Here is a 15,447-nt window from a genome sequence, read left to right as displayed (position 1 = left end):
CGTTTCTGTAACCACTCTTCACCCGCAGGCCACCAAGTATTGTGAAGCGCATTGCCGAGCTCAATGATCGTTCGGCATGGGCGGCAACTAATCGAATGATCACAGCGGTGGTCCCATTTGAGGAAATAATCGATGGTAGTGGTCAATAGCTCGCTCAATGTGCTCCTGAATTATGTTGGCAAATCGTATCTGCCCTGCATGACCTTCAGCTGACCCGTGCCAGCGGTCCGCCAGGCGTCTGAAAAAACTTCACTGTCGAGGCAACTTGGGAGTATTTCAAACGGCATCTCTACTCGGTATTGGCATTTCTTTGCGTGATTTTGGCACCAGCTGACCTTCTCAGATATCTGCCGGTGAAGTTGCCGTCGATCACGGGGACTCTCGCGCTCGTAAATCACAACTTGAATGGCATTCATATTTTGAATTCACAAATAGGACAAATTTTGAGTCAAGAAGTTGTGTTCCAAGTTTTACCTGTTGGTCGGTGAGCGGAGAGCCTCCCATAGCCACCGGAATCACTGGCAACGGGCGGCATCGGAGCCAATTGGATGATGGGGAATGCCTCCGGCTACTTGAGATCATTCAATTGAACATGTGCATGTAGAACTTCGAGCCAAGTCATTCTAATTGATTGAGTAAATGCAGTAGTAATCGAGAGGACAGTGTTAGGACACTTTTCTGTTTACCATGAGATTACCCGCACTTACAGTGTAGGTAATGAAAATGGATCAGGAAACGAATAATGCTGGCCCAAAAGATCCTGGATAGCCTGATGTTTCCGACCTGTTTTTATCCCGCTGCGGTAACCTTCTTAAATGCGTCCTTTGTTTAGCACCAATCACCCACACGTTGCCGTAGTAATCTGACATGTTTTTTCTCACACATACAGAGACATCCCCGGCTATGAGAACTAGTCGTCAGTAGGCGAGCATAAGAAAAAAAAAATGTTGTTTCCCTTGTGCGAGATCTAATCGCGACTCCAAGCGGCGATGAAAGATCTCGGTGAAGGCGCTTGGGGAGAGTCATCGCTGATGGACCATTGGTCAATTTTACTCTGGTCTAATGGCACATCCCATCGAGCGACCTTAAGATCAAGAGTGTGTGCAGCCTGGTTGAAGCGGCATTGCCAGCTCTTGACGGCCTTGCACCCGGGCTTCTGGCATAGATGGCCCATGTAGCATTTGATGGATCGGCACGCGCCGGCTCGAGAGCAGGGGTTCTGGAGGAGCATAAATCGCAGAACCTCAATGATCGTGTCAGACACATCGCTGTGGTCATACGGGCAGCTCATATCACCACATTCTCCCGACAGGTGATAGCTGTTGCAGACCTTGGCTTCTTTTGCTCGAGAGTGGTATTCATCGAAGGCCGCTCCTGGCGGGGAAGGGATGTATGGGTCGATTCGGTGCCCATCCTTAGTGACGGGGATAAATTCCTCGGTTTTGATGCTTGGCAGGGGTAGCGCGGTTCTAAAGAATTCCTCGGTGCGGCCAACTGTAGGGGAGGACCATAGATGTTTTGGTGAATCGTGTACGGGTGAATCACCAGAGTATTTAGACGAGGGTGGGTTAGGCGTGTGATTCAACGACTGGTTTGGCATGAAGTGTTGCTTGTTGCAACTATTGCCGAACTTGCAGATACCCTGATTCCGTGTTAGCGGCCTGTCTAGTTGAAATACCCTCTCCAGCACAGATACACACCTTTTGAAAGTGCTTGCAGACTGTTTTAATTCTATTTGTGCCGTGCGTACCATTTGAGCCATTCGTACCATTGGACGTGTGGGTACCGCTGATAGCCTTGCTAGCGGCTGGGCCGGTTGGCGGCTTGCTGTTAAGTAGGGGAGTGTCCATGAATACGGTAGGAAGTTCCTTGATAGGCAGGTCCAGGGCTTCGAATTCCCGATGGAAACCGGCGGCTTTGATGAGAGTGATACGGTCACTTCTACCTCTATAGGGAGTCAGCAGCGAACCGTATCCAGTGTCGTGGCAGCCAGCAAAATAGATGTGGCGGCATTGATTCAGCTCCGCAAATAGACGGAACATTTCTTAATTTTGGAGCACGAATTAGTCCATGAACAATGTTACAGGGTGCAAACTGCTCAATACCTCTGATTTTGTAATCGCTGCCCTCCTTCTTCTCTACAGCATCGACAAAATCGAACAACGCCTGTGCACGTGTAAAGGTCGAAGTAAAGGGCGACAAGGCCCGAGCCTCGTGGCCCATAAGACCAGCTCTGGCTAGAGCTTTCGATAATCCGAGGACATTTGCATAGACACGAACCATGATTTGACATTGCTCGGCTTGCACCCCCATTGTCGAGTGCATAAGCTCCCTAACGGAATCGTTAAGCTCACGGGCTGCGTTGATGCCTCCTTCGCTAGGGTTCTTCAAGAAGTGGTCCTTGAACTAGAAGGTAATTTGTTAGTCGATACCCAAGGCCGACTTGCAATAGGCAGGCAGACTCACGAGATATCCATCACCGTCTACAAGGACAAGCACAAAAGGGTTGCGCTCCTAGTGGACCGTTAGTCTTTGACTCTTGCTTTCTGCGCGTTTATCAATTCGTACCTGGCCTCGCGCTTGTCTTTTGTATTTGTCTCGGCCTTCTTTCACCTCCTCATAGTCGCTTTTCAGTGAGATGTAGTCATCTAACAAGCTCTTGAACTGTCCCAGCAGGCCCTGGAGATTGTCATGTTGCTTCTGCTGCTCTGTTGATAAAGATGATAGATGGCAGTTTAACGAATCTATATCCGAATCCCTCAGCATCTTGTCAGATGCCCCCGGACGGCATGTGCCTGTCCCACAAGCCAAGTAGATTTGTTACAAACTACCACATTCAATCGAGGAATGGAAAAGAAGAAGATGGGGCGCTTTAACAAGGTGAAATGGGATGCCTGGATATGGGAGGGAAAGTATTTATGTGTCAAGCCAAGTTGGGCGGTCAGGCTAAGTTCATCAGGTGACGTGCCGTCTCCTGTTTGGCCGGGAGCTTTTTGTTCTTTCTCTCAATTTTCGTTTCATGGCTACCTGCATTGCATATGCTACTACTGACTAGTGATAAGCCTCAGAGATATGAGATCATGCCTGCTCGAGAATTTCTTAGCACAAATATCTATTGTTATCCGCCGAGCGAAAATACCCGACCCCAAGCAATGTTCTCTGCTCTGTCCAGGCTGTATAGAGAGCTTAGTGCGGCAGGGTTTTGGTCGTACCTGCTTGTCAACTTCTCCCGCCCCACCCGTTTCTTCGCCCCCCCAGGCGTCTCCAATGAACCGGGATCAGATCCTGCGCCGCGATCACTGTTCTAGTACCTGCCCAGTCCCAGAGCATTTTCGCGTAGCAAGCCGTCAATTCACCCTTTATACTCACACTTTGTGCTCTCTACTGATCTTTAGACTTTTTGCATGATAAAATAGAACGTGAAGTTTGGTGCTATAAATGGCTCGCAGGTGCCTTGTGACGCACGCACCTCTTGAATCTCTACCCATGTGGAAATACCTGGCGCCTCTGACCCGAAATGTCGTGCGTCAGTGAGCCTGGATGATCGTGGACGCTTGATTAGCCCTTCCGCTAATGCAAGCACACTGAAACTAGTTTGACACGAGACCTTCGGCGCGGGAAATGTGTTGCAGCCGCATCGGAAGTATGATGATGATGATGATGATGTATTCATTTGCCCGATGTAGCTCGCTCTATATATATGCTGCTATGCGGGAGTGCTGTCAGGCCTGCCGACAGCTGGAAGGTGGTCGCCAGCCCACTGGGCGACCGTCAGGGAACTCGCCTTGCGAATTTCTGATCAATCGCCCTCGAATCGAAAGACGTAAACTAAACAAAAGAAATGCACGGATGCAAACATGATAAACACAAAGCCAAAATGAACGTCATTTACCCCTGGTCGCGGGTAGGACCAGGGTCCCGCTTCAACACACCATTCCCACGCCCTCTTCTCTCCAACTGTCCAGTCTTGTCGGCTGCCGCTTGCGCGCTCGCTTGGATCAAGGGAGTACAGTGGACCTGGCACTGCACTCCTAATGGGCGCCATCCTTCTTCTTCCGTCACACTGTCTAAGGGATCATTGTCTCCGCTCCTTTGTCGTCCCCTTCCTCGCCCAGAGCCGTAGGGTCGACTGTCTGAAATTGGCCTAGGAGGCCGGTCTTGACCATGAATTCGGCCACAACTGTGCGGGCCTCCGGTCGTGTGAGGAGTTCGTCCCGGTGGAGAGCGACTCCCTGGTATGAGAGAGCGCTTCTCATCCAGTCTCGCTCGTCCTGGTGCAAGGGGCATTCCAGTAGGACGTGTGTTACTGTTTGGCTGCCAAGATCGCAATCACACCGCGCTGTTTCGCGTCGGTTGATACGATTCAGGTAAGCCCCTAGGCCAATTCGCCCAGTTCTAAGCTGCATCAGAATCGATGTCGTCGCTTTGCGCAAGCCCGTCCAGTATTCCAGCGTCTTCTTTGTTGGTGCTTCAATCAAGCGTTTCGTCGGACGACTGGTCGCTTCCTTGGCCCACGTTCTGTCCCACTCCAGCTTCGCTTCTCTGCGAATTCGTCGTCTCGCTGCGGCTGCGAGACATATGTCTCGGTTGAGGGGTTATGCAGCCCGTCCTGTTCCTGCGCCGCTTCTTTTGCGTGTTGGTCCACGATCTCGTTGCCAATGACTCCTTGGTGCGCAGGAATCCATCTGAGTTCTGTCCGAATGCTTCTGCCCGCAAGTTGTCGGATCAGGTTGAGGCATCCTGCTAGATAGACCTGTCCTGACGGCATCCGCGGTCGTCTCAGCGCCTTCAGCGCTGCTTGGCTGTCTACAAAGATGACTACCCCGTTTTTCGCCTGCTTAGCCCATGGCTCTGTGCTTTCCAGAACCATTTCAAGTGCCATCTCAATGGCTCGAAGCTCTGCCGCATATACGGTGGACGTATTATCATCTCCCATCTGGCTATGAGCATGTTGATCCTCAAGGTCCACGACCGCTGCCGCTCCGATCCTTCCATCAATTCCGCTCCCGTCGGTGTACAGAATCAAGGGTCTTTCTCTTGGGTCTTTCATCAGGATCTGGTTGTGATTGTTCACCGCAGCTTCTCTGTCCTCGATGATTACCTCTGGTGGCGCTTGCCATGGTGCCAGGACGAATGCCTTTCGACTCTCCCATTTCCTCGTCAAAGTATCCGGGGGAGCCATAAGACATCCGCCCGCCTTCCAAGCTTGCGCCTCCATCGGTGACCATCCAGCCCAGTCTCTCTCATCTGCCGGTCGTCGACGTAACATCGTTGGCGGGACAGCGAACTTTGGTCCTGTCCGTAGTCGAAGGGCCGTTTCTTTCACCAGTCGATTCATGTGAACAGAAATAGGCGGTAGGTGAAGCTCTGCATTCAGTGCCTCTGCTGCCGTAGTTCTGAAAGCTCCACTGATGAGACATGCTGCCTGCTTCTGGATTGCCACGAAAGGCCGACTGATTATGCGTGCCTTGGAATGACTGATGAGCATAGGTTGATACCACGCGGAAACCCCAAAGAGCATCTGCGGGATTATCACCGCTTGGTAGATCTTTCGCATTGCATAGAGTGAGGCTCCCCACGTTGATCCTGCCAGGCTTCGTAGTGCGTGGAGAGAGACACCGGCCTTGGCCACCGCTTTCTCGCGGTGATGGTGGAATTCCAGACCCGGATCCAGCCAATAGCCTAGGTACCGCTCAGCCGTCCTCGTCGCTGTCACCGTGTGTCCTCGTAGAGAAAGCGATGTGTGTTGTGGGTCGACTTCCCTGGTGTTTACAAAATGCACGAGTGCATACTTCTTCGGGTCAAAAACTGATGCATGTTTCTCGGCCCATTGGTCGGCTTTGCGGCATGCCGCTCTGAGTTTCTTGATGGTTTCGCGTTCGCTGTCTCCCTTTGTCATGAAGCAAACATCGTCGACCCACCCGTTGCTTGTCACACCGTTGCTGCAGTTCTCAACGAGGTCTGCGTTGTAGATGAGATATAGAATGGGTGAGATCGGTGATCCTTGAGGGATGCCTGTAGGTGTCAGGATTCGATCGGATGTGCCCTCGGGCATGCGGATCCTTGTGCTTCGATTGGTCAAGAAGGCCCTCACCCAGGGAACGAAATGTCCCAAGCGACGTTTCTTGAGGTTGTGTAGTAGACGTTCATGGGAGACATTGTCGTACGCTCCGGACACGTCCAGCATTAGCAGAGATACCACTGGCTTGCCCTTTCCCCATGCAGTCTTGATTCGGTCGATGATAGTGTGGATAGCATGATCGGTGGATATGCCCTTTCGCCCGCCTAGATGGTTTCGTGGGAGTAAACCGTTGGTTTCTGCTGCGTAGCTGATCCGTCGCGCGACAACTGCCTCCAGAAACTTTCCGAGCGTGTTCAGCAACGCGACGGGTCTGTAGGATTTTGCGAGCTGGTAGTCACTTTTGCCTTGCTTCCGGAGCACCACCGTGATTGAGCGCTGGAAATGTGACGGGTTGTATCCCGTGTTTATGCATGCGTTGAATAACTGGACCATTGTTGCTAGAACCACCGGTATCTCGATAAGCTTGTGCCAGAGAGAGTTTGGTATACCGTCTTCTCCGGGTGCTTTCCCTGCTTTCGCTCCTCGCACCGCCTCCTGTATCTCTTGAGCGGTGACTGCTGGAAACTCGATTTGCTGTGGGTACTGGAATGAGTCCGTGTCGGATAGATCGGCTGGCGGCGGTTTGGGGAAGAAGGCAATCCGGAATGCCTCTGCCTTTTGATCAACTGTTTCTGCGAGAGTTCCAGGCATTTGGGGATCCTGTATTTTCAGCGAAGGGGTGATACCCTTCTCGTAGGCCCCATCTCGGTTTCTTGCCCATTTAGCCAATCGCCACATACCCTGTGGGCCATCTTCAATGACCTGCTGGACTCGGCGCCGGTGCGCCCTTGACAAGGTTCTCTTGACGAGTCGTGTTTTTCTGTTGCGTGCTTCAGAGTAGCACATCCAGTCGTAGGGGTCTTGAGTTCTCGTATGTTTGCGACGGAGGCGACGAACCTCTTTGACCGCAACTTTACACTCGTCGTCAAAGTCGGGGTTCGACCACGCGGATGGTTTTGCCCATGGGGTTGATTCCTCGATTGCTGTTTGGATCGCTCCCATCAGCTCCTGGCATTTGGCTTCTATCCTTTGCGGATTTGCCCGGTATAGGCCTCCTGTCCGTAGACCTCCTTCGATCTTCTGGATGAGTTTCTGATCATCGGTTGCGTTCCAGTTTCTTCTCTTCTGTTGTACTGCAATGGGTGTAATAATATCAAGCACAGTCCTGATCGGGAAATGGTCGGATGCGTGTTCGATGTCATCCGCCCTCTCGCAATTGATAAGCCTGTTGACAAGGTTGGATGTGATGAAGGTGAGGTCAATCACCGACGACTGATCGTTTCGAGACCAGGTAGGTCTGCCTTGTTGGGTCGTCAACTCGAGTCCCCATTCGTTGGCGATTTCTAGGAGTTGCTCGGCCTCCTGATCGAGCCTGGTCCCTGTTCCTCCCCATCTCGGGTGATGCGCGTTCATATCTCCAAGGATGATGTGTTCTCCATGAGGTCGTTTTGACAGCTCATTTCTCAGATGTCTAAGAGTATTGCTGCCCGGCCTATTGTATATGTTGTGTATGAAGAGATCTGTCCAGTCTCTGCCCTGATGAGCCTTTCTAAGTTTCAGTAACTGGTAGTCCTGTGAGACGAGTTGACACGACCAAGTGCTCGGGTCAAGCCTTTTAGACACAAACAGGCATACGCCCGGTTGGGAGAGATCCGAGGCTTGGACTTGATTGTCCTGGCCTTGGGTTGTTCCGTCGGCAGCTGCTTTTGGTGGGTAAATTAGCTGGAATGTTGCCGTCGCTGGTTGGTGTGTTGTGTGTTGCATTTCGTTCTTCCATGGCTCCTGCACCGCGACGACGTCCGCCGCGAGGACATTTCTGTCTCTGAGGAACGTTGCCATCACTGGCCACGATTTGTGTACGTTGTATTGAAGAATCTCAAACGATTTCATTGATGAGTTTGTTCGTCATCGCTTCGTTCGCTGGCCTCGTGCCATACTTCATCATTTGGGTCTTCGATTGTTGGTGCATCCGTCGTAAAAATCGGCGGAGAAGATCCGATTGGTATCGCTTGTCGCTGCTTGTATTTCAGAACCACCAATTTGCGGTATTCGGGGCTCTCCGGGTCCAGTTCGTCCTCGTCATCAGGCTCGGACGTGTTACCGGCCATGTTGACAGAGGTGACCTCGTTAATGAATTGGGTAAGTCGGTGTTCCCGGCTATCCTGCGGAGTGTCAGGTTGAGGGAGATCGGCCGGAGTGGGTTGAATGCTGAGCCATTCATTGTCGTCTGGTTGCTCGTCCATGGTGTCGTCCGGCTCGCCTGTGCGGCGCCTTTTCGAGGCCGCTTGGAGCCTTGTTGACCCTTGGCATGCTAGTGGTATCATTGCTGGTTTCGGATTCTTTGGCCTCGTTCTTGAGCCTTTTGGGCGACCAGGACCTCTTTTGAGCTGAGTAGGCTGAATAGGCTCAGTGTTTTCCTCTGGTGATGTTTCTACTTCTATTGCTGCAGCCTCCACGTCGATTACAGCATCCTGGGGGTTCCGCCGGGGCTCTTCCCCCGTTGCTCCTCTGGAGCGTGTATCGACGCTTCGAGTCCATTCGTGGCCATGGGGTCTGCCCTGGTCGAAGTTGCTTCTTTGCCAGTGCTTGCCGTCACTCGGAGGTGCAGAGGAACGCGGTGATATGCAGGGCAGTTGGCCAGCGCTTGCTTGGCTTCGTTCATCGCTGCAACCTTCACCGGACATTCCCGACTTGTAGGGCGATGCCCTTCACCACAGTTGGCGCACTTGACTGGTATCGCTTGCCCCTTCGTCGACGGACACTCCCAGGTCGGGTGTCCGTTGGCGCAGTGACCGCATTTGAATAAGTTGGAACAGTGTGACTGGATATGCCCCGGCTTTTGGCATTTTCTGCATAGCTTTATCCGCCCCTCACGACAGAATCGTGATGCATTGTGAATTTGCTTCCCCCACACGACTCCCGAGATGATCGCGCGATTAGCCACGACTGGGCTGGTGAACTCGATCAGGATGGAGCCCTCCGCCCTCTCACCCGGACGGGTCATCCATCCTAGATACTGAATCTTAGCGCCTTCGCCCCAGTTGTTCTGCCTGAGCAGCTCAGCCGCAACGTCAGCCATCGTCTCCGGAGTAACCTTCATGGACCTCACGGGGATATGGTACGCCACCACTCCCCATGACGGTTCTTGGACCACCGAGCCTGGTCCAAAGGCTCTCAGCCACGCAGCATGTTTGCGGAGGACCTCTGCCCCTGCCGCACTGTTGGCGATCATTGCCACATCCCCCGACGGCAATTTTCGAGCAGCGACAAAGAAAGCCTGTCCGGCCAGTACCCCTGAATTCTTCTGACGGGCATTTGATACCCTCTGTCGTTCAGCCCTCTCGACCAAATCTTTTGGTGTCAATCCACGGATTTGCTCGCGGTTCATTCCGACCTTGACGATGACCTCTCGGTCCTCGCGAAGTTCCATTTCCGGTACTCCTGGTGACGATGTGCCGCCGCTCCGGGTGATAGGAGCCGCAGCCGTAGCCAAGTCGCGCTGCCATTCTTTGGCCCGGAAGTTGCGCCACGCTGCCGCAGAGTTCGCCGCGGGGGTAGATAGTGCCGTCGATAATGTGCTCGTTGTCTTTTCTATGGTATCAATTCGCTGGTTCAGGCGTTCGGTGTCGGCGTTGATCTTGGTCAGCGCCTCAAGCACCTTGGCCATCCCCTGGCCGTCTCCCCGTTGGGCGTTGAGTGCGTACTGGCGGACAGCACGAATATATCCAGTGACATACCGGTCCTCCGTGCCATTGTTCTCGATGTGGTTGAGCACCCTGCGGGCCCCTTCCGCGATGTCGTCCATGGATCGGGGTGGATCCGCGAGGGCCGTGGTTTTTGGTGTTCCTCTCCTGTCAGGGGGCAAAATCTGTGCGTTCGCACCCGTCCCAACCATCGCTGCCATCTCCCCTATAAAAAGGGTATCAGGTCGTAGCGCTTGAGGTTACGATTACGATGAACTAATTCACGAGGCTGTGAGACCTCTGATTGGCTAGATATTTCAAGAAAACGTTTTTGCCAAGAAAGAGTTGTCTTTAGTTCGCACTATGAAAATGGGTACAAAAACGTGCTAATACCTTCGAAGTGGCCAAACCGATTATTAGTCTGAATGCCTTGGGGTTAAACAGTTCGACACGCGGTTCAACTTCCCGGTGAAGAATAACGGCGATATCATGACAGATGAAGTACATGGATGTTTTATCTTAAGATTTCACATATATCTCCAATCGCAGTAATAGAATTCAGTCGTTTTCAAATTCCCCGATCTAATTGTACAGTAGGTTTCGAAAACAGATTACCCCCCAGACACACGCGCTTTCTTTCCCAGCGCCCCAGTCCGATTGCGCTTAGCTGACTTTGGCTAGAGAAAGTCCCCTGTGGGAGCGTGTGGCGGTATGATTGGCTGTAGGGTACTCTGAAACTCGGCGATCCGGACTTAGCTCTCAAGTGGGGCGCTGGGAAAGAAAGCGTGCGCGTCTTGGGGGTAATCTGTTTTCGAAATCTACTGTGTAGGCGAACAGTCAAAAAACCAATGGTGACGAGTGGCGTACACACAACGGGAAAGCGGTGTGGGTGGGTGGGCCGAAGGGCATGGATATCTGTTCAGGGACTCCGCCAGGTGACGGCGCGCATCAGTTCCACCGTTCCACGTCTGGGTAGCCTTTGCGATGCGTCATGTTTCCTCTCTTGCTCTGCGACTTCTGTCGTGAATCGTATTTTGGAGAGTGCAGCCTGACCAAGTAGCAAGTGGCTCGGTGCGTTAGGATCATTTTCTCCACTTGAGCGGGGTGCCGCCCAGGTGAGATCCACATTGACCCTCTCAGTCAAGTCATTGGACTAGGTGAAACAAATTCCCAAAGTCGAGCGAAAATCCAGCCAGCCATTGGTATTCTCCACGCGCCATTGGTGATAGCGGGCGGTACCCCTGCCCCCTTTACCAAGCAACAACAGTCAGAACTGAATGCCCAAGGCCGCAAATTGGGCGACTCAAACCCACAGGCCAATTGGAGGAAGGAATTGCTAGATAAGAACATGAGCCGAGGGTGAGAATCTTCCAGGCGAGCAAAGAGAAGGCCTATCAACTAAATTTTAATATATCATGAGATATCATCGTTGGCTCTATCATCTCTGTAGAGAACTGTATGCTCCATGAAGAGGATGAAGGTGGAAGGGTAAAATGAAGAGCATGGAGGCTGAGGATAAATAGGCTAAGCTTCGTCGTATTTCTATCGAGAGCTCGCTTCTGCCTCAGAAGGGACGGGGCGCACGGATCTCCTGTCCTCTACCACCCCGAATTGACCTCCTTTATTTTCCTCCTTTATTTTCTTCCTCTAGGATCCGAAGGCAGTTCAAACGAGCCTTGGGATTCAGAATGCCAAGGAGAAACCTATATCCACCTGGCTGCTGGCCTGGGGCAAAAAACAACCCGTATCGCCCGCCCTGGCGATGGCCCGCGATGAAGGGCTTTATGGCCTGGGATGGAAACATCCTTGATCCCAACGAGGTTACCTACAAGCTGAGCTCAACCGATATTGTCGAGATTGAGCAGGCACTGGAAGGTTTTAAGGGTCTGTCTTTTCAAGTTTCTCTCCGTACGCCCTGTATAGATGGAGCGGTAAATGTTGACTGCACGGTTGCTAGACATGGATCTGGATGGCCCTGAAACAAACACAGAGAACTTTGCGCTTGCCTCTCTTGGCCCGAAACTCTTGGCCTTTGCTAAAGCTATTCATTATGGGCGCGGATTCTATATCGTCCGCGGAATGAATCTAGCGAACTACTCTATCGAAGATAGCACTCTCATCTTCTTAGGCATATCGTCTTATATTGGTGAACAGCGCGCGATGCAGAACCCCTTGGGAGATATGATAAGTAATCTGAGCCTATTCTCTATTGGACGTGTTCTCAATTGACGTATTCCTCCCTAGCTCATATCTGTAAGTCGGTGGAAAAGAACCGCCGAAGTTACGTAGGTATCTCTTACCCTCCAGATTATGAGAATTGCGAAGCTGACCTACATAGAGATTCCATACCGAAAGCGAAATGTGCGATATTGTGGCTTTTCATGTCCGCTCACAGAAAGACGAAGTCTTCAAGTTGGCTTCCTCGTGGCGTGTCTATAACCAGCTACGGCATGCAAAGGGGAAGATTCTCGATAAGTTCGCCAATTTTCCTCAACAAGAGAGGTACGTTACTTCCACTCGCCATTGCGGATAAGAAATTTTCTGACAATGAAGGTATGCTAGGCTCAGCAAACCAAGAACGTGTTTCGCCCAAAAAGAGTACCGCACTGACCTCTTCCTCTACGACGGCAAGGCAATATTGAGCTACACAGGGAGCTGTGCCTCAGATAGTTTCTTCGGAACCTATGACTTGGGGCCTACCCAGGATGTAGCAATGAAAGCTGCAGAGAGTCATGTCGCCCTTCGGCTCAGACAGGGAGACTTGCTTTTCATTAACAATCTTGCCCTATTACATGCAATCGACGATAACCAGGATGAGGATCGCCATCTTGTGAAGCTATGGCTGCGAAATGGGAGTCTAGCCTGGAAACTCCCGCCGGTAATGCAGAAAAACATGGATGACCTGTTTCAGTCGAAAATGTCGAGACAGATCTGGGCTCTTCGTCCCAACAAACGTGGTGGAAAGGGCCGCAAGACGGGAAATAGCACGGAATTTTCTGCGACTGTTAATGTCAAAGTTGAAGCCGGCGACGACGGCAGCGATGGTGCTAGCGTCGGAGGCATGAGCGCAGGAGGCAGTGTCGGGGGAGGCAGTTTCGGGGGAGGCAGTTTCGGGGGAGGCAGTTTCGGAGGAGGGAGCTTTGGGGGTGGTGGAGTGAGTATGGGAGGATGGTCGTAATTCTGTTCTACTTTTTTCCCCTCAATTGTATGGGATGTGTTACCTAGAAGGTTTCTGAGGCGCGAGGTTAGGGTTATTATTTATGGATGGATGGGTTGCAATCTATAACATTAATATTTCGCTTCGATTGAACTAGCGTCTCCGCTTAATATTGCTTTACGAGTGACGAACCTTAATTTAGTAGTGGGGCACGGCTTGTACGATCCAGCGCGAATGCCAGTCTCAAGCATCCTCCCATGCTTCGGACAATGACTAGACATGGAACCGTCATCACGGACGGTAGAGTTCCTCCTGGGACCAGCTATCAGCTATATACCAACCAGCGACTTAAAAGCACTAACACTCACTCGAAACCCAAAGGACAAGAATGCACGCGACAGCTCCAAACCCCACTCCTCATGGCATCTCTTTCGCGCCGATTTCATCACCTCCAAGATCTCCGCCATCCCCAAGTTCGCTCTTGGCCACAAGCCAGTGCGAATCGAAATCCACCTCCACAGCTCTGCTAACAGACAAGAGCCGTGGCGATCCATGAGGCCGAGCTTCGCATCCATGACACCTGGCAGCGGGGGTAGCTCTGCTTTAGCGGAGCATATCCTCGCGGCACTAGAAGTGTGGTCGACCAATTTCGACAACTTCGAGAACACATACATGAATATGCCATTCGGCTCTAGAATCAACATTGAAATATTAGCGGAGAACGTCCGTGATATGCAGATTAGCTTTGAAGCAAACTACGAGCTCGAGCTCCAGTGGCGTACACACAAGCACCTCCAAACAATGTGGAAGGTGCAACCAGACCATCTCCCCCCTGTTATTGATCTATCGGAGCTTCAGCTCGTAACAGAGCTGCATGAAACGGTCCATCTCGTCACACTCAGAGACAACCCCAGCGAAAAACTCGTCTTCAAGTCGACCACAGGAAACCCTCGCTTCCTATACCGCGAGCTGCTCCTTCTCCTCTCGGTTAAACCACACCCCAACATAATATCACGCCCGGTACACATCGTCACCAAGAAGGTAAACTTCGGAGGCAAAAAAGGCATATGTGGCTTTCTCCTCGAGTTCCACTCAGGAGGGACACTCGCAACAAGAATAACCTCTAAACCTGCCAACACTATCAACCTGGGAACCAAGGTCCGATGGGCGTACCAGCTCGCCTCCGCGCTTGCACATGTTAAGACATCTTCTATGGGATACTACTCCGACCTGAAGCTGGATAACATCGTTCTCAGGGAGTCAAAGAATGGCGAGGACGCCATGCTGATCGATTTTGAGCAGCGCGGATCGTGGGCCTCGTGGTCGCCGCCGGAGATTAATAAACTCATGCTCCTGGTGTATCTGGCTACGCGAAGATCGAGTTATATCCCACGCGCAGTGGGGAGGAAGTATCGCGCGCTCTTGGATAGGTATCTTCCTTCGTGGAGGGGCCACCATCCACTGGGGCCTGGGAATGGAGGTGGGAGTCCACATACAGATGTTGATCCAGAGTCGGATATGGATATCGGGTATAACAAGAGCTGGAGGGCTCTCTCGCCTGACGAGCGAGACCATGCTGTTGTTTTCATGTTCGGACGGATTCTGTGGTGTATTTTTGAAGGAAGGGCGAGCGCAAACGCAGCTGAGTTCTTTGGTGGGGATGTATTTAGGGAGGTGGATTCTGAGCATCGCTTCCCGGATTTTCGATATACTCCTGAGCATGTACAAGATCTTATCCGGGAGTGTACGCGGGGAGCGCCGGAGTGGGCTGGGTTAAAACGGTGTATCCGGACCGTTGGGAATGTTGTGTACGATGCACGTAGCACGATGAAAGAGGACGTTGAGAGTGAGGCTCGTGCTGCTGTGGATACGCTCCGAAAATGGTGGAGTGAGAGAATCAGAGAGGCTAGGGGCTACCTTGTTCAGCGGGCAGTTGATCTGAACGCGTGTGAGGATGCGCGGGTCGCGCGAACTCGCCCGGGGATCGAACACATTTTGGAATCTCTGCGGAAGTATGGCGATGGAACGGGATTTGAAACAGCCAGGTAGAGATTAGTTAGGCAAGTACACGAGTAGTAGTAGTAATGATCAGATGAATCCGGCTAAAGTCTGCATCATCGAATTGGATACCCCGTTTTGAAGTCAGAAAGGAAATCTTGGTAATAACAAGTGCCAGAGGGCTCAAGAGTGCTCATCATGGATTGGGTGGCGAAAGCACAGCAACGACGGAGCTGACGCTGTGGTTTCGAATCAAATTCTTGGGAATCGTCCGCGGAAACCTTCGGCGTGACAATGGCCTCTGGAACAAAGAAAAGAGCTTGGATGGGCGTTGATTATCGACTTTCATCGCTCTATCTTGGAGTGTCGGCCCACTCTAGAGCGACCGTAAACAGAAACGAGACGACTATGTCGGGCAGAGCCAAGAGATACCAAGTCTTTACGAATTATTTGAATTCTAAGAGGAAATTAAAGGATATTTTAACCAA

The 15,447-nt window shown here is 51.8% G+C and overlaps 3 protein-coding genes across 3 annotated transcripts; 2 read left to right on the top strand and 1 right to left on the bottom strand.

Annotated features, from left to right (window-relative positions):
- Positions 1–967: 967 nt before the first annotated feature.
- Positions 968–2,766, bottom strand: N7446_010665 (uncharacterized protein; the record flags this gene model as incomplete). Its single annotated transcript, XM_058519408.1, has 5 exons — positions 968–1,642; positions 1,701–2,044; positions 2,106–2,406; positions 2,467–2,514; positions 2,569–2,766. 5 exons carry the CDS (start codon positions 2,764–2,766, stop codon positions 968–970), a joined length of 1,566 nt encoding a protein of 521 aa, XP_058368246.1.
- Positions 2,767–11,576: 8,810 nt separating this feature from the next.
- N7446_010664 (uncharacterized protein) lies at positions 11,577–12,982 on the top strand (the record flags this gene model as incomplete). Its single annotated transcript, XM_058519407.1, has 5 exons — positions 11,577–11,712; positions 11,762–11,992; positions 12,049–12,089; positions 12,143–12,306; positions 12,358–12,982. 5 exons carry the CDS (start codon positions 11,577–11,579, stop codon positions 12,980–12,982), a joined length of 1,197 nt encoding a protein of 398 aa, XP_058368245.1.
- Positions 12,983–13,240: 258 nt separating this feature from the next.
- N7446_010663 (uncharacterized protein) lies at positions 13,241–15,010 on the top strand (the record flags this gene model as incomplete). The annotated part of the gene is made up of 1 exon (XM_058519406.1): positions 13,241–15,010. The coding sequence occupies one exon, from the start codon at positions 13,241–13,243 to the stop codon at positions 15,008–15,010; it is 1,770 nt and encodes a 589-aa protein (XP_058368244.1).
- Positions 15,011–15,447: the final 437 nt, after the last annotated feature.

This window comes from Penicillium canescens, assembly GCF_028828765.1.
Source record: "Penicillium canescens strain IBT 15451 chromosome Unknown utg000007l_segment0_segment0, whole genome shotgun sequence".
NCBI classification, from domain to species: domain Eukaryota; kingdom Fungi; phylum Ascomycota; class Eurotiomycetes; order Eurotiales; family Aspergillaceae; genus Penicillium; species Penicillium canescens.
Note: the sequence above shows the minus strand (reverse complement) of the source record. Positions and strands in the feature narration are given on the sequence as shown.